We start from the raw sequence: 18,368 nt of genomic DNA on the forward strand, positions 1-18,368 counted from the left end.
TGACCCTGTGACCACCCCCAAATGTACCAGCAGAGACTTTATAGTCCTTTCACATGCAAGCTCTTTAAAAATAAAGGCCAAAACCTCTGATACTAAATTTAACTTCCTAAAACCCTCATTCTAGCAAGATTACACATGCTTGTATCACAGGAGGTCTGTTTTCCCAAACATCTACCGAAGCCACATCTGATCCAAGTCAGGCAGGAACGTGCTACAGCGTGAATGGATGGACGGGGGTGCCCGTGAGTTCTGGCGCTCACCCGGACAGGGCTCCGACAGCGCTGACTGACACACGGGCCATACGTACCTGAGCTATGACATCTGAGATTGAGGCACATCCCACCAGGAAGCTGTACTTGTGTTTTAAGAGAATGCCAGCATGGGTCCATGCCTGCCAGAAAGAAAAGTATTTGGCATGAGGTACACCTTTAGTATCACATTACATCTGGTCGCTGTGAGGTACTGGACATTCCTAAAATAGACTATACTTCCTAAAATCTTAGCAGTGCACGTTGGTAAATCTTCAGTTGGTAAAATGGCTGTAATCTGGCCTGGTGGCTACAGGCATGTTAGATTTTTAAGTGGAATCAGTGACTGCACAGTATTTATCTCACACAAGCTGTATGCAGACTAGTGTACGGTTAGGTCCACGTGCCTGGTGGGAGAGCTGGAGGAACATCAAGAACGGGGGAACCTGGTCTCTCTGGGAGCAGTTGGAATCCCACAGCAGCAGCTTCTCCGTAGATAAAGCATCTTATATATAATGAGGGCTCTAACTTGGTTCTGAGTTGCTGCCATCATTACAGGTTCTCATGAACTGATTAGGGCCCCACTATTTCCGACTCTTCCAGTTCCTGTGAGATCTGATCTGCCCCTTTGTATCTTTGAGGGAAATGAAGAGGGATGGTCCTGTAAGGGGTGTAGACAATGAAAAGCCCAGGGGATGGCTGGTTTGGAGAAGGTTTGAAGTTCATGGTAGGATCAGTTTAAGGATCATCCTTCTAACCTGGAAAGGCCGATCTGGACTGACAGAAATCACATTTCATCAGCGTTAACTAGGTCGGCGTCAACACTACATAGCAGCTGCTACAATCCCTTCCTTCCTCAGTTTAGAGGTCCCAAGGTACCAGATGCAAAAAGAAATGCAAATTGAAGATAACATTTGCAAATAACAGCTTCTGGGCTATATTTGTTGACCAAAAGCCATCTGGATGATAAGCGTTGTGGTTTTCAAATATGCTCTCTCCAACCAATATATCAGGGCCATGCTGCAGGGTTGTGCGTGTGCATGTGCGTGTGCGTGTGCGTGTGTTTGGGGAGATGGCCTGCCCTTTGTAAGTGTTCATTATTTTTCTCTTTATTAGAAGTCTCTTACTTTGGGATTGTTGGAGGATACTGGCAGATGAAACAGGGAAGGAAAGGATACTGATCCCACATGTTTTGTGTTACACTGAGTGTTAGAAACTCTTCTGTGGCAAATAAGTGCAGCTGAAGGAAAGTGGGATACAGGGCATCTGAGAGTCTGTGATTCGTGTTCCCTGAGAGTCCCTAGTTCCATGAATTCACTGTGTGACTGCACTGCTTCTGTGAGTTGGCAAAGTCCCAATACAGATGGGCGGGCAGGCATCAGAGCAAAATCATGGACTCGGCCAGGATGTTAACTAGGCTCTTTCTCCTTTAGACGTTGCGAACAGGGTCCCTTCACCCCACTCTCTAAATGACGTGAAAGCTCGGTGGGGCCACCACAGGCCAGCGCGGACACCCCAGGGAACCTGGTTCTATGGACCCCCACCCCTCTGCCTCTCTCTTTTGTTCTGATTATGCGTCCACTCTCAGAGTAATTGCACCTGGTGAAAAGAAAGAAGAAAATCTCGGCATAAGTGTTCTGATGGCTCAATTCTCCCACTAAAGTGATGCCACAACAATTGAGAGTCAGAACCTTCTGTCAACCCCGCGATAAACATTTACGGCTGCCCTGCAAACCAGTGGAAAGCTGCCAGAGACTCCTCAGGCACCAGTCAATAATCTAAGATGTCAGGGAACATTTGGGAAGATGCCGCCTCACCACCACGCAGACATCCACTTACCCCATGCATCTAATGCATGTAAAACCTGAGCTAGAGGAGGTAAAAAATGTACGGATGAACATATTTTTAAGTCTTCTTCCAAGAAAAATTTAAAATGGAGCCCAAGGAAAGGGCTTATTTTCCAGCATTGGATGTAACTGGCGTGTGTGTGTGTGTGTGTGTGTGTGTGTGTATTTTTCCTAAGTCTCCTTTATGTCTACAACGCAGAGGGACAGAAGGGAAAAAAAGCACTGTGTGAGAACTCTTCAGAATCATGACAAAGAATTTAATCCAAGGAAGCAAGCCACCCTTAGCTACTGTGGTAAGGCAGGTGTTTATGAGATGAAATCCTACCAGTATATTTCAAAAGACTCTTACTCTAAAAAGCTTTGTGGGCTTATCGCTCGCAAGTGGTAAGTTTGTCAGAAAGCTAGCTGGATCCCTTGATCCTGGACACACTAGAAGGGAACGCTGTAACCAAACTTTCAACCAGCATTTTCAAACAGGCTCTCTTGCCGCCTGCCAGAACTTACAGAAAATAAAGGCAATTCTCATAAAATAAATGACAAGATGGACCAGTTCAAAGTCAATGGTTAATTGGAACCCTTCTGACTGTGGGATGGGAAACAGAAATCAGTGTGGTGGGTCCTCAGAAACCAAAAAGGGAATTCTACGTGATCCAGCAATGCCACTTGTGGGTATACACCCACAAGAATTAAAGCATGGACACAGAAGGGTGTTTGCGCATCTACGTTTCCAGCAACATTACTCACAGCAGCCCAGAGGTGGAGGTAGCCCGAATGTCCACTGGGGACCGGAAAACAAAATGTGGTGTATACATCCAGTGGAGCATTATTCAGCCTGAAAAAGGACATTTTGGCACACGCTACAACATGGATGAACCTTGAAGACATTCTATGAAGTGAAATAAACTGATGACAAAAAAATACTGTGTGATTCCGCTCATATGAGGCCCCTAGTGTCGTTAAATGCGTAGACACGGAAAGCAGAAGGGTGGCTGCCAGGGGCTGAGGGGAGGGGGGGACGAGGAGTCTGTGTGTAATGGGGACAGAGTTTCCATTTTACAAGGTGAGAAGAATTCTGAAGATTCACAACAATGTGAACGCACTTCATGCCACCGAACTGTACGCATCAAAATGGTTAAGATGGCCAATTTTCTGTTCTGTACACAATGCTATAATTAACGAAAGCCGACAATCTTCCCTACTCACCATTGCGTCCATGAAAGGGAAGGCGGCGAGATACAGGAAGGCCCTTCTCGTTTTGCTCCCCACGGACTCGTCCACGTGGTGCAGTTTATTGATGATGTAGTAGCCCAGGTCGCTGTAGGCTGCAGAGGGTCCAGACACATACACGGTCATATGTAGAAAAAGTTACCTTTGTGTTTTTTCTCCCAAAAGCTTAAAAACAATTTTAAATGTAATATATATTTTTTGAATTAGAATATTTATAGGAGCAAAAATAAGAAAACCATCTACAACGTCACCCCTCTGCCCAGGGGGGTCCTGGGGAAGGCTCTGGGCTCTGGCCGCCCAGCTCCCTTATGGGGGTGTGTGGTGGCCGTGTGTGGGGTACCCACGTGTGTTTTAACAGAAAACACGATGTGATCATTCTTCATATACACCTTTGTAAACCATGAATACCTTTTTATGACATGCTTCAACATTTTAATTGTTGTACTGAATTCCTTTCTGTCGGTTTACTTAGGATCGCCTTACTCGGTCTCCTATTATTGTACATTGCGGTGGTTCCCATTATTTTGATATTATAAAAGAAGGCTTGATGGACAGGTTTGAAGCTAAATGTTTACACATATTCTTAATCATTTACCAAGAGAAAATTCCTAGATGTTACTATGCCTTTTCAGTAACAATTTTACAGCTAGCTTTTCACCATTTGCCATTCATATTTTGTTTTATTTTGGGGGAGGAGGGTAGCCTCTTTGGGCATAGCCCTGTCCAGTGGAAAAGCGGTACCTTTCAGGTGCTTCTGAAGCCCTCCCCCCGCCAGGACATGTGACCAGGGTGTGACTGGAACATAATGAGCACTGAACCAGTGTGGGCCGAATGAACGTGCAGGTGCCGAACGGATAGAAAGGGGAGAAAGAGAAAGGCCTTCCTCGTGTGTTAGGTAGCATGTTGATGGACAGAATGAGCAGAGATGACATAAACTATGAAGGTTTTTCCACCTCACTGACACGTGTTTAGACTCTGCAGGAGCATTTTCATCTCTGTATTTTTCCCAGGCTTTACAGAGTGCCTTAACAGCAGTGGCCCTGCTGCTTTCATTCTTTTATAAATGCGAGTGTTTCCGTACTTGACAACCACAGGAGCTGCTCTGAAATCGGAAAGGATCTAGAAGACAGTGGGAGTCTCACCTCATGGGAAACAAAAAGAACCCTCGTCCCATTGCAAAGCTTGGGAGACGACTTGTTACCACATTGACTGGTACAAAGGAATGACTCTCTATCCGTTGTCAGGATTAGTCTTGAATTCTGGGAATTGAGTGAGGTCATGAGGATGCTATCGAGGGTGTTTACATGCACAAACAGGAATCCCACTGGGGGCTGAGATGCAAGTGAGTGATTTCAAGGGACAGAGACAGGAAGGGCTAAGACATACAGGGGGACAAGGAAAAGGGGGAGTGAACGCAGGAGGAGAGGGCCAAATCCTCCAAGGAGAAGTGGAGGGTAAAATCTACCAGGTAAGCTGCCAGGTGAGCAAAGGTGTCAGGTGTGGAATGGGGTGGGGTCTGCAGGGGCGCTGAGGCAGCAAGAAGATACATTCAGGAGGTGAGGTGACATGTGGCAGAAAGAGGAGAGCTGTGGGAAGGTGCGATTAGGTACAGGCAAGGGACAAAGGGACAAGGGAGGAAGGAGGTGGCGGCTGTGAGGTCTGTGTTTGGATCAGAAAGCAAACCGATGACAGTGGGTAAGAGAAGGCTTGACTGAGGCACTCAGACCTGAGAGAAGCCGACAGACTGACAAAGTAACAGGATGATGTGACTTTATCATACACACTGTCCACTTCCGGTGCTGAAGCTTGGGCATTTTGCTTCAGAGTTCATTGCTGCTGCTGTTGCCTTCCCATCCATTTGTTTTCCCTCGGTCGGGAGATGTTCTCTGCGCTGGGACCTGCGAGGACACAGTGCTGCCCCTGCCCACAGCACTGCCCCACCCTGGCAGAGGCCACGGGCCGTAAACAAAGCAGTCACGCTGGCAAACACAGCAGTGCAATGCCAAGTGCAAGAGCCCACGGCTGGCTATGAATAGCTCATGAGCTAAACCTCCTTGGTAAAGGTTAGGGTTGATCTCAAATGCCAGCTGAGTAGACTTGACTGGACACGCAAAGCTGGAGACCACAAAACTGGTGAAAGGCTGCGACCTAGAGGGCAGTGTTGTTATGGGCTGAACTGTGTCCTCTCCAAACTCTTATTGGAATCCTAGGCCCTGGTCCTTGGACCCTATTTGGCAACAGGGCCGTTACAGATATAATTCGTTAAGACAAGGTCATGTTGGAATAGAGTGGGCTCCCAGTGCTATAGAACTGGTGTCCTTCAAGTTTGGACACAGAGACAGACACACACAAAGTGATCACCAGGTACACAGGTAATGCCTGCACAGACCAGGGAAGGCAGCAGGTGCCAGCCAGCCACCAGATGCTGGAGAAGGAGAGGAAGCCCGGGGCCGATTCACCGTCATGGCCTCAGAAGGAACCAACCCTGCCGATGCCTGGATCCTCCAGCCTCCAGCCCTGGGGGACAACACAGTTCTGCTGTCGGAGCTGCCCAGTCGGGGCTACTGTGTCAGAACAGCACCAGCAAACTCACACAGGCAGCTTCGGAGATCGTGAGGGAGAGAACGGTTTTCGTGTGAGACCCTGGGAGAATGGCAAGAAAGAAGGGCCCTGCCCTTGAGAGGGGTCACCGTGTTTGCTGTGTGGGCGGGGAGGGCAGAGATCAATAGAAATACGCTTCTCTGCCCTTTGTAAATATACTCACTCATGTTAGGATATCTTAACTAACACAGTCAAAACAGTGCTTTTCTGCACAGTAATGAAGGAAACATTTAAAGCTTAGCAGGGTCTGAAGGGCTGATGGGTGACGAGCCCAGCCCGGCTTCCTGACTGCCAGAACACCCCCCACCCTTGCTTTCTCCAGCCCGCGGCTGGGCTGGGCTCCTTCGGCGTCCCCAGGTCCCGGGGTAATTTGGGACCTATGGGTCCATGGCCACCTTTGCTGCTCCTTTCTTTTTTTCCTCTTTTAGGTACTAGAAAAATTCAGAGGCCAAGGAAACCTTTTTCTCCCGTTTTTCTTTTCTTCCTTCTACTCCTCCCCTACACAGCAGAAGAGTCTGACCGGTGACTACAAAGGCTGTTTCCACCCTGTGAGCCCGGAATATAAAATCCCAGCAGCTGTTTTTCACTCCTCCCCTTTCCCCTCCTCCCTCCTGCCCTGCCCTGCGCCCCGGAGCTGTCTCTGGCTGGAGCTGATGGCTGGGGGTAATTTGTCTGAAGGGCTTTGCACAGAGTCCCTAATTACCAGGCTAGCTGCCGTGACTACATCTAGTAACCTTCCACTTCTATCAACTGCCCGTCCAAGACTGTTCAGAAACAGCCTGTATTCCTTTTGAAGAGCAGAACATTGAAAAGAAAAATTCAATAAGGTTTTTAAACAGATGTAAATGGATTTCCAGCCAGGGCTACAGTCAGGGGACATTGACCTGACCTACTTACAGGTGACAGCTTTGACCCCGCCCAGACAAGAAGAAACCAGAGGGCCCACTCCCATCCCTAGCTCCTCTGACCTCAGCCGTCAGGGTCATGGACCGTGGCCAGAATCAGTGGTTCTCAAGCTTGTTCGTCCAGTAGTTACCAGCTCTTGTTGCAAAATGCCATGAAATATTAACATGAACCAAACCATCTATGTACATGTATTTTCCCATGGGAATCTAGGAGAAAGCCCTCCTCCCATTTTAATAACAGGATATTATGTGTATTTCCAAGAGGCAAACTTGAGAACTCTTATTCTAATTTACACCCCCCAATTCCTGATGCTGAAAGCCTCACTGTTGCTTGGCCCACTTCGTGGTGTTTACGGGCTTTCGGCAGGGGCCGGCACCTTCGCCCCTGTGTCTCCAACACGTCAGTTCTGAAGCGTGTGCTTGTACGGCTGGTATTTAAATCACTTTAACAAAAATGGCTGAGTGACTTCCATGTGTCAGGCACTGTGAAGAGCCTGGTCACCTGCCTCGGGCTGAGTCACAGACACACAGCATGCGCATCTGTAATCTGCACGGTGCCACATTTATCTGGGAGATATGGGAAGGGAGGTACAAAGTTGCCCAGGCCTAGGAAAGAAGGCATAAACCTATACACAAAGTAAGTAAAGTTAATATGAAATATTAACACGAGAACAAAAATTCCATCTCACTGGCATCAAGACGTGGAAGAACACGTGTTGTGATGATTTACTGTGGAGTGCCTGTTTTCCTCTGGACAACACGCCACGGTCACATCTGGATTCCCAGGTATCTAGCCCAGTGTGTGCCACAGAGGAGGCACTCAATATATATTGACTGAATAAATGCATGAATCCCTAACCCCCAAAGAGGTGGCTGGGCCAGACTGATTGCAAAAATGTCCCAGAAGAAGCCATTTAGACCAGCCTACAGTCACCCCCCCCCCCCCCCGCACCAATGTGCCCACCAAGATCAGCAGAACCTCCTCCTGACTGCCAGCTGACCACAGAGGCGTGAGCACAGCCTCGCCCCAAAGCGCTGTCCAGCCTACCCATGGTCTGGTGAGTAAGAACAGGTGCTTTTGTTTTGAATCACTGAGTATAGGGGTGATTTGTTATATAGCAATAAATTGTGAGACTATACTGAAATTGCCTGTTTATTCCTAGCATCCTTGTTGGTTTAAATTACATCAAAGTATAGCTATTCATACTTTACAGGCTGCTTTATGATCCATGAATAATGGAGAAGTTTGTTGACTAGGGAAGACTGAGAAACAGAATAATTCCAGAAATAACTTTAATTTTTCATTGTGACAATGTCATTCCTCTGAGCTCTGCTGACTGCCCAGGCTGTTCTGGAACAGGGAAGGGGCCGTACAGGTCACTGTTGAGAATAAATGTATAAAGAAGTAAGAAATCCACAGCAGTAGTTTCTACATCTATATGAATTAGGAGGCCAGGCAATATTGATGCCATGCGCGTAAAATGAAGTTGAACCCAAATGAAACCAAATGAACCCAAATGAACCCAAAAACAAAGGTCATCAAGTTTTCCTCTCTTTTACAGATTGAGAGAGAAATAAGGTGACAGCTGCACCTTGTCCACTAGTCTAAATTCAGGTCTGGCCATGGCAAACCCCAAGCACTGCAATTTAAAAAATGGTATCTCATAGGTGAGTCCATGACAAGAGCAATGGCTTCAGCTTAGCTTAAAAAGGGGCAGTTAGCAACAAGTGTTCGACAAAGGCCGAGAACAAAAGGCAAAAATACTCCAAGGGCTCCTGCAGTTTGGTATCTAGAGCCAGGCGATGGGCGTGCATAGAACAGACATGAACTCCTGGGCCAGTGGATCTTCTAATCTTCAAATCTGTCAGCCCAACACAATTCCAAGCATTTCCTCACTTGGCTTACTGCAGAAGGTTTGGCGGGGGGTGGAGTGGGGGACGGGGGTTGCTGGATACATTTTTTTTTAGCCACCTTCATCTCACAGTCTGCACCACACTTTCCTAGGGAAGTGCCTGTGTGGTTAGTGAGACCTGCTCCAGCCACATCTGGGGACGCCCATGGCTGTGTCTGGGGACACCCATGGCCTTGTGCAACTCTCTCAAGGGCAGGAGACCGCCTGGCTAACTGGTGTGGTCCAAAAAGAAAAAAAGAACAGAGAAAACAAATATGAAACACAAGGAAGAAAAATTCTTCAACTACTGCAAATTTAATAAAAAGGACCTAGTATTGGGACAAACACAGTAGCAGAGCTCTTGGTGCTCTTTGACCTGAGCCTGTTGCTAACGTCCTGCTGTGACCCGTTAACTGATGCCCGGGATGACACAGCGTGAAGGTAAGGAGCTATGTTTGAAACTGGTTTCTTTGAAGTTGAAGATGCTTACATTTGAAATCCCTTCTAACTGATCCTCCAGAACTTGATAAATTATTAGTAGATACAAAAAATATGAAGTGTCAAAATTCATCTAGATTGGGAGAGAAATCTAAGGTACAGAAGTTTATGCTGGGGACCAGGATTTCTCCAATGACTGAAAGCATTGTGGAATATGCAACCTTGAAAAAAATAATCTGAGAGTACCTAACCAAGGCACTAGATTGTAACCAAGGAGATTATGCAGAATGGTAAAATGCATCTGACTTTTCTAAATATTAAAAATTTCTTTGGAGACCTTGAGGTTATAAAGAAGCAAAAAGTAGAATATACAGATTTTTTTTTGGCTAAAGATGTATTAAACATTATTACATGAACATCAGAACAAATCTCCTGTTTTCAACATGGTCGTCTGTGGCACGTCACAGAAATGCCCGCTGGCATCAAAGGATCTCCAGGTTACTCAGATACGGGCAGAGGGCTCGCTGCTGATGCCCACCCTGCCCGGTTCCTCTTCCTACTGGGCCCTTCCCTGACCCCTTCCCATTGTCTTCTCCTCCCCTCCTTTTGCTACGTGGGCTGTTTAGTGAGCTCCTCTACAGTCTCAGGTTCCAGCCACCATACTTCCCTTACCTGGTTACCTGCTCCCACCCCAGTACAGGGCACCGCTCACGTTAACACTGAACTCTTTTTCGCTTTATTTCTGCCAATTGATAAGTGCATGCGTGCCTCCCACATCCTTCCCTTGCCAAGACCTCCTTCCCTCCTGGTTACTCACAGTCACTCTGCCCTTTCAGTTTGGAGGTGGTTTTTAACTCTCTCCACTTTCACTCTGGTTGACCTTTACCATGTCTCCAAAGCTCCCACTGGCTGCAAACAGCTTTTGCCAGTGTTCTTCTGGAAATCGGTACCAAACACGCACGTTTCCCCAGGGATGATATCTACTCGAGGAGAGGGGTGTATCTGGCCGCCCTATATTTTGTAGCTATCTCACTTCTGCTCCCACCTTTTGATTGATAGGACCCGGAATAGTATGCACATATTATTTGTTCAATAAATCTTCTGTTGGACCACTGATAGCACAGATGGGGATTAGATTATTTTAAAAGTGAGTTCAACAAAGGGTCATTCTTACTCATCTTTAGTCAAAGCAGGAAGATTAGTTCTGTTAATACAAGTGGTATATATCTCTTTACAGGTAACAGTCACATTAATAATACCAATAGGAAAAAATGGGTGAATTTTATCAGTACTTAAGACTATGTCAAAAAGAAAAACCCACCTACAGGGTTTAAATGTATAAGAGGCCTCATGTTGGGAAAGTAACCAATATTGTAAAGAATAAAGTGAACAGAAGATTAAGTAGGAAACAAAGCAACAACAAACCAAGAAGAGTTGACCATTGAATAGGAAAAAACAATGCAGAATGCTAGGGTGTTATTAAAATCACAAGCCATGTAATAGGCAAGAAGAGTCACCATTTGGAATTTTATAGGGCTATACCAACATATTAATTTAGAGAACTGAGGCAAATTCTCGACTCTACCTTGTATCACAGATAAAGGAAACATTAAAAAGAGTTGTGCTGAAACCCAGCTCACGCACTCAGAGCCAGTTAGGAGATGACCCACTCACTCCATGAGGCCTTTGAGAACCAGCCTCTTAGAGAAGGACTCCCTTCCTCCTCTCTGCTCGCAAATGCTCTTATAGAAACGCCACTGGAAAGCTGTAAGATCTTGATTAAAAATTAAATTTATTAAATTAAATTTATTTGATGAACCAAAAAGGGAAAGTTTAAGACAATCAGGCTAGTTTCACCGGAACAAAAGAATACAGAGAGGCTAAGTTTCGAGCCTGGATTCCTCTGGTTCACATTTCCACTCTGCGAGTTAAGCACAGTGGGTCCGTGACACACATATGGCTTCTTGTGCTTCCTGCAGGCCCCTCGGGCTGTGCACGAACGAAGTGGATATTCGTCTTAACATCAGTCCAAGCAAGTATCATTAGAGACGTGGCCTGAGAGTCCACGAGCGCTTCTCAAGTCAAACATATTTGGATTATTTGCCTTTTTGTTTCTCCATGTCCCTGCTCCCCTGTCACAAGCATAGTTATGCAAGCGGTGGCTATTACAGGAGAAACATACGTAGCTGTCTTCAGCACGACAAAGATGTGAGAATGGGTTTAATGTCTAGTGCAGGTGGCACATAAAGTGGAATCTGAAAGGGGGCTGATGTTTACTGATGGTAGAAAGGTAGTTTTGGAAAAGGTTGCGGACGGTGACAGGCCGGCATGCTGTCTGGAGATTGTGCTCAAGTCAAAGGGAGGCTAAAACTGAACGAAACCCAGGTACGGAAAAGCTAGCAGGATTGCTGAGAATGGAAGGAGAAAGGAAGGTGAGGCACAGTCAGATGCCGGGTGCGGGGGAAGACAGGAGGCAGGAGTGATGAAAGATTCACGCAGGAAACTCAAACGAGGCCAACAACCAACAAGAGTGCAAATCGTTAAAATCTGAGTTTGGAGTGTTCAGGAGAAACTGATACGTGCTTTCTCGGCAACTGTAGAAAGCGTCTGTCTGGTGGAAGGAGAAGCACTATGACTGTAAAAATATTAAAAGTGAAAAAAAGATTGCTAAATGTATCTGGATATAGAGCCGTTTTGGTTCAAATGTACGATTTTAGGATTCTACTTTAAAGTTGAAAAACTTAGATTTAACTTAGAAAATGACACTGATGGTTTTCTCAATGGCCACATGCTCCTCCCAACAGTTCCAATAACACAGGATGCTCGGCTTTTCTCTTCCACGTTGACTGTCAGCTACTAATAAGGTATTCACCCCAAGCCTTATTCAACCATGACCGAGACAGAGAGTGTTAGGCTTATTTAGAAATCCAGATAGATACACTAGTAGCAAAAGGGAGCTAATTTACAAGTTTAGACAAAAATTTATTCAGATCTAATTTACATTATGTGTGGAATTTTCTCAAATACATATAATCATGAAAATGGCCCAGATCAAATATAGCAGCAACAGTTTTCTTCAAAACTTAGGCCACAAGTTAGTGTTGACAGCATAAGTTGGAGAGAGAAAGGCATCTCCTCTTAACCTCATCCCTGAGGCTCTGAGCCCAACTTAAATGGTGAATATCCACACACTTTGGCTGAACATTTCGTCTAAGAGGAACATCCTCTCATCCACACTGTTCTGAGCACAAAATTCTCTGCAACATGAAAAGGGCAAACCACAAAAACCTCACTCTGTTTCCTTTCACATTCACAGTTACGTGAGTGAACATTTGCTGCCATCTGAACACATTGTGTAATGGTTTGGACTAATCTTCTGGCCCTCTCTCACAACCAGCACCAGTTTGAAGGTACATAATGCATTTAGGAAGGTGTCATTCACAGGCTCTGGGCAACTGGGTCCCATAGACGTGGCATTCCACTTTTACACCAGGTGAGCTGAGTTATCTCAAAGCCAAGACGTTCTGAAGTTATGGCCTCGGGTTTTACCACCACAGAGAAGGCAGGAGCAGCAGAACTCTGGCCCTAAGGGGAGGTGCTTTTCCAAGGTCTTGGTCAGACTGTAGGCTCGTTACCATGCAGATGATACAGCTTCCCTGTTGCTTCATGGACAGACTGTTATGCCAAGAGTATTTGGTCTTGTCTTTGAACAAAACAGAATAATGAGACCCTACAGAAGAAGTTAATTTTGATACATAAAACAATCTGTCACTTGTTCTCACCACTGACAAATATTAATTTTAAATAACATCCTTTTATTTTAATGCTTAAGATTAAGTGAGTGTATACTGATGCATGTCTCTAACAAAAGAACCTGCTACTTTGTTGATCTTACTGAATGCTAATCCTAGATTGAGTCACCAATTAATGAAATCACTCCTTCTGTGCCACCACGTTTGGGAATCAGAGAAACAAAACTACAGCTTTCCAGAGAAAACACATTTTCTTTTCTTGAGCTAGGAGCACAAACTCCATTCCTTCCAACTCTTGAGATTGGCATGAGAAAGATATAATTAATTACTGAAGACATCACTTATTACAATAAATGCACTTACATAAATTAAAAGGCAGGAGAAATGACCAAAGCCAGATTCTCAAGCGATGTGCCAACAGCTTACCTATCAGGGTGTGAAAGATGGCGGCGATGGCTCCGGCCACCACCATGCACAGCACGGCTTTGGTTCTGTCCCGCTTGCTGTTCACAAACACCAGGCCCACGTTTTTAAAGTCACTCATGGGACCCGTGAAGAACTTCATGAGGGAGTAGGCCAGCCCGTAGCTGGCCAGCATCTCCACTGCATCCTCCTTGACAGCCGCGATGCCCCGGTTCAAGGCCTGTGAGGGGGAAAAGACAGCCCACGAGCTGCATTAGAAATCTCTTCTCATCTCCAGGGAATCGCACTTCTAAAATAAAGCTCAACAGATCATGTTTCTATGGAAACGCTAAGCAGCTTATGGGGTAAAGCTCACTGTAATTTCATAAAAGTTATTGGCTTTCATTTTCATCCATATTAGCTTCAGTTTAAACATCTTCCTGTGGGGGAGATGCCTGCCCTTTAAAGTCATAGGAGAAAACCCCCAAAGACCATTTTGCATTAATATCAGAAAATAATTCTAAGGGGTTTTGGTTAAAAGCTTAGCATGTTAAATGTTATTTGTAGGCTGACTCTATATAGCAGCAATAGGCGTTCGGGAAATGAGGCAACCACTTCAGATGGAGTGGGTAATGGTATGTGTTTTCCTTTAATGAAGGGGTGTGTGTGAGTGCACGTACGTGCACGTGCACGAACATGACCTGAGATAGTGTGTATGCTGATGCAGGCGTCCTTCCAAGCCTAGAGTGTGTTCTGGGCTATGAAAAACGTATTGAAGAAATTCATTATGCCATCAATGGATGCTGTTCACCTGATTGTTACTGTATTTTAACTTGAAATATATTCCTAAGTTCTGTGCAGATAAATATGAACAGAAAACCTTTATACCAAATACACTGTTTTTCAATAATGCTTGCTCAAGAAGACGTGGTCATAGAATGCTCTGATTACATCAACCATCCTCCATGAGGGACTCTCTGGGGTGCTGGTGGCCTGGTAAGAGTGGCATTTCCAAACTCACTTTCCCAACCACTAGACAAATCAATCACACTGGAGACTCTGGGAATGGATGTCCAAGTGGAGAGAATTTTATTTTTAAAATGTTGCCAGAACATTGTCTCTGTCTTTAGGAACAGACAACTGACTGACTAAGCAGAAGAATCAGCCTTCTGTAGAGTTAAAGACTTTTAAAAAGAGATGCTGTGCCCCGGCTGGCGTGGTTCAGTGGATTGAGCACCGGGCTGCGAATCAAAAGGTCACTGGTTCAATTCCCAGTCAGGGCACATGCCTGGGTTTCGGGCCAGGTCCCCAGTAGGGGGCACGTGAGAGGCAACCACACATTGATGTTTCTCTCCTTTTCTTTCTCCCTCCCTTCCCCTCACTCTAAAAATAAATAAATAAAATCTTCTTAAAAAAAAGAGATGTTGTGTTTTAAAGCAGTTTTAGGTTCCAAACAGAATGGAGCAGGAAGTGCAGACAGTTCCCATGCAGCCCCTGCTCCAGCACGCACACAGCCTCCCCCACTATCAACACACGTGACCCAGGGAGTACGTGTGTTACAGCCAATTGACCTGCGGTCACTCAGCATCTTCACTCAAAGTCCACAGTTCACATCAGGGTTCCCGCTTGGTGGTGTACATTCTAGGGGTTTTGACAAATATGTAATGACAGGTATCCACCACTTATTGTACAGCTGAACATTCTATGCAAAGTACTGTTGGCAAAAAATGTATTTATAGAGAAGTACCAATGTGCAAAATGATTTTAGAAAAGTCTAGCATAAAAATGTATGATACTGTAGAAATTCAGTATCATTCTTCTAAGTTGGTATTTTATAAGCTAGTTTCTGATTATATCTCTAACCCTCTTTTTTTAACAATAATAACATAAAAATTTCCATAAGAACCTTCTTAGCCTTTGCAGAGTATACCTGCCACAATGCGCCTTCCTTAAAAGTGAATTTTCCTTCTACCAAAGCTGATGTAATAATCTTCCAAATTAATTTCCTTTTGGACTCCTGCAGTGGATGCCATTGGTGTTGCACCGAGATCCCTGTACCGGGCGGGCAGCACACCCACCCCAGAAGTTGAGTTGGCCACTAATGCCTTATAGCTGCCTGCTTCTCAGGGAAAACTGCCCCCATCCACTTTGGGTTGGTTAAGCGACACCTGACCCCAAGGCAGCATGCGGCCTATGGCTGGCTGACAGAGGGGTGAGAAAAATCAGCTCCCCTGCCTCAGCGAGGGACCATTCTGGTACAATTCATGCTCTAGAGCTCCCTGTGGGACCAGGCAGAAGCTAATTTCCAGAGGAGACCACATACTTACTTAACTTTCCCCTACTGGCCTCTGCTTCTCTCTCCTTCTCCTGAGAACACTTGCTTTATAGATCACTTGGACAAGAATTCCCCAGCTCGGATCTGCTTCCACAGAACCCAGCTGAGGACAACTTCTAATTACATTCCTCCCAGACACTGAGAACGGTGTACTGTTGCTCCTGTTCCCTCCCTGTCCTTCCCAAAATCTACAGCTGTAACTAGTTGACATTCTCATTGCTAAAATGCTGGTTCAAATTTAAATGATACGTATGGCTAAGCACAAGTTTTAGAAGCACGTAAGAGGGCATCTAAATAATGTAGGATTAGATTTTTTATGTGTCTTGTTGGTAAAAAAACTTTATTTTTTGCTAAAAGGACACCAGCGCTGGCTGGACATCCACTGCAATGCTTTCTTTGGCGCCAAGAGTTCACTGACTGAGTCCGAAACCCAGGGACTGGCAGGTGAGAAGGAAGAGGGCGCAGGGAATGATGGCGCCGCTGGAAAGACGGTGTCCGCTCAGCAGTCATGGTCACCTGGGAAAGAACCCGGGTGTGAGAGCCATGCAGCCCGGAGCCGAGGGGTGTGCGGGGCACCAAGCAGTGACTGCAGAAGGCACTTCAGACAAGGATTTGTGTCTATGTTGCTAACCACTCTACGACCATCTCCTTGCTACACCATAAACACTCCAATATTTGTTAAATAAATGAGCTATTTTCTACCAGGAACTTTAATGTTCATACTAATTTTCATGAACTTTAAGAGAATAACATTGACTGCAAGATGTTATTACTCATAAGATATATCATTAATTAACATTTTTAATGACCACATTAAAAGTACATAGTGATTAAACAACATCTTGATTTTAAGAAACATTAAAATGCAAGGAAAAGAGCTTTAGAATGGAGGACATATATCATATTAATATTCTCAGCCTTTTTTTATTATTCTTATTTATAGTAACTATTTCCCCCAATTTATTCACTTTCTAACTTCATGATTATGTAGTTGACCAATCATTTCATGGAGCTTCTTTCCCTACTTCCGGACTCCCCCATTCTCACCCATGCAGGGATAAGGAGTGTTGTTCTAGGTTATGGTTCCACTTGCAGACTTAGCTTGTTAATCCTCCTGCAACTTACACTGCGAGATATGGCTTAAAACTAATTTTCTCAAAATAGTGTATTTCTTCAACACCTGTTTGAATAATACACCCATTGCCCACTTATTTGGGATGTTTTCATATCAGTCATTTGTTCTTACGTGACCTTCTGTCACCTGTCGTTTGCATCTGTCTGTCTCAATTCGCTTACCCTGCTTTTCTTCATAGATGTTCATTGCCGGGCATTCTATTGTGTGTTTATTTGTTATTTGTCTCACTGTCTCTCTCCTCCATTTGGAGGTGAGCTCCAGGGCACAGAGAACTGTGTCTGGTTTATACCACATCCCCTGACCCATACCATGACAGGGGATCACATGACCACTCTTTGACAGAATGAAGGGAAACGTACACAAGCAGGTGAAGAAATGAAATGCGCTAATGAGCCAAGAACTCCTTAGAAGACCTTACTCAGATGGAGTAGACAAGGAAACCCCTCCAAGGAAGTGACATTTGAGCTGAGTCCTGAGAACAATGAATCAGCTGCATGAAGGGCTTGAAGGAGGCAGGGGCCTGCAGGACGGCTTCGTGCTGTAAGGGACAGAAGGGAGGCCAGTGGGAGAAGTAGAGGGGGCAAGGTGAGTTTGGAAAAGCAGGCCATGCGGAGGTCGTTCCAGGTCATGGTGAAAGTCGTGTGTTTTGTTCTAGGAGCAGTGGGAAGCCATTAAAGGGTCTGAGCAGAGGGGGGACAGAGGCTCACGCTGGCTGGGGGATGAGAGTAGACCGAAGAGAAAAGGGCAGAAGCAGGAAGTCCAGAGTGTTGTGGTCACCCAGGTAGGGGAAGGCGTTGGCTTGGACCAGGGTGGGATAGTGGAGACGAAAAGAAGTAAGTTGCCTCAGAGGTAGAAAGAATGGATCTGGGGATGGACTGCATGTTGAGCATGAAGAAAAGGGAGAAACCAAAGATAACTTTTCAATTTTTTGGCTTGAGCCACTGGTTACATGGTATAGCTACTGACTGAGATGAGGAGACTGATTAGGGAAGATTTGGGAAGAAAAGGTGAGAACTCCCTTTGGGGGCCCCCTGTGGAGTCTGAGCTGTCCACGCAATTCCAATAGAGAAGTCAAGTAGGGTAGTTGGTTATGAGTCCACGGGAGATGTCTGAGCTATGGATAATGCATCTGGAGGTAGTCAGCATATAGATGGATGGAAAGGCAGGAGGTAAATGAGGTCATCTAGACAGAATATAGAAAGAAAGGAGTCTAAGATTCAGCCCTATAGCACTCTAGAAAGAAATTTAAACACCTTAAGGATGTGACAAGCCTTTCATGTTACACCAGCTGTAGTTCAGCATTAATGCACCAGCTAGACCTCCAAACACGGCTGCATCTCTCTCCAAGACCAGAAAGATCAGCTGCAGAGGCTAGGAAAGAGGAAGAGCTACCATCTTGAAGTTCAGCTAAAGAAGTGTCTCAGATGTCACTGGAAAGAATTAGGCCTTGGTCAGAATTCTGTCCCCAAACAGTCATAAGTACAGAGGCTCACCTGCTGTATAAAAGCAAGTTTCTAGACATTCATGAGCCTCTGAAAGTGAAGACATGTTGGATGAGGGCCAGAGCTGGCAGCACCCCAACCACT

At 45.4% G+C, this 18,368-nt stretch overlaps 1 protein-coding gene across 2 annotated transcripts in view; it reads right to left on the reverse strand.

Moving 5' to 3' along the window:
- The window catches only part of ANKH (ANKH inorganic pyrophosphate transport regulator), a 121,430-nt gene that overhangs the window by 34,006 nt on the left and 69,056 nt on the right, over positions 1-18,368 (reverse strand). For both annotated transcript variants that reach the window (XM_045848203.1, XM_045848204.1), the window contains exons 2-4: positions 13,337-13,553; positions 3,299-3,417; positions 308-391 (exon numbers count right to left, since the gene is read on the reverse strand). In XM_045848203.1, coding sequence (XP_045704159.1) covers positions 308-391; positions 3,299-3,417; positions 13,337-13,553 — 420 coding nt within the window. The remainder of the gene's footprint in view (positions 1-307; positions 392-3,298; positions 3,418-13,336; positions 13,554-18,368) is intronic.

Source organism: Phyllostomus hastatus, unplaced genomic scaffold, assembly GCF_019186645.2.
Source record: "Phyllostomus hastatus isolate PE091 unplaced genomic scaffold, TTU_PhHast_1.1 phas_contig_58, whole genome shotgun sequence".
NCBI lineage: Eukaryota > Metazoa > Chordata > Mammalia > Chiroptera > Phyllostomidae > Phyllostomus > Phyllostomus hastatus.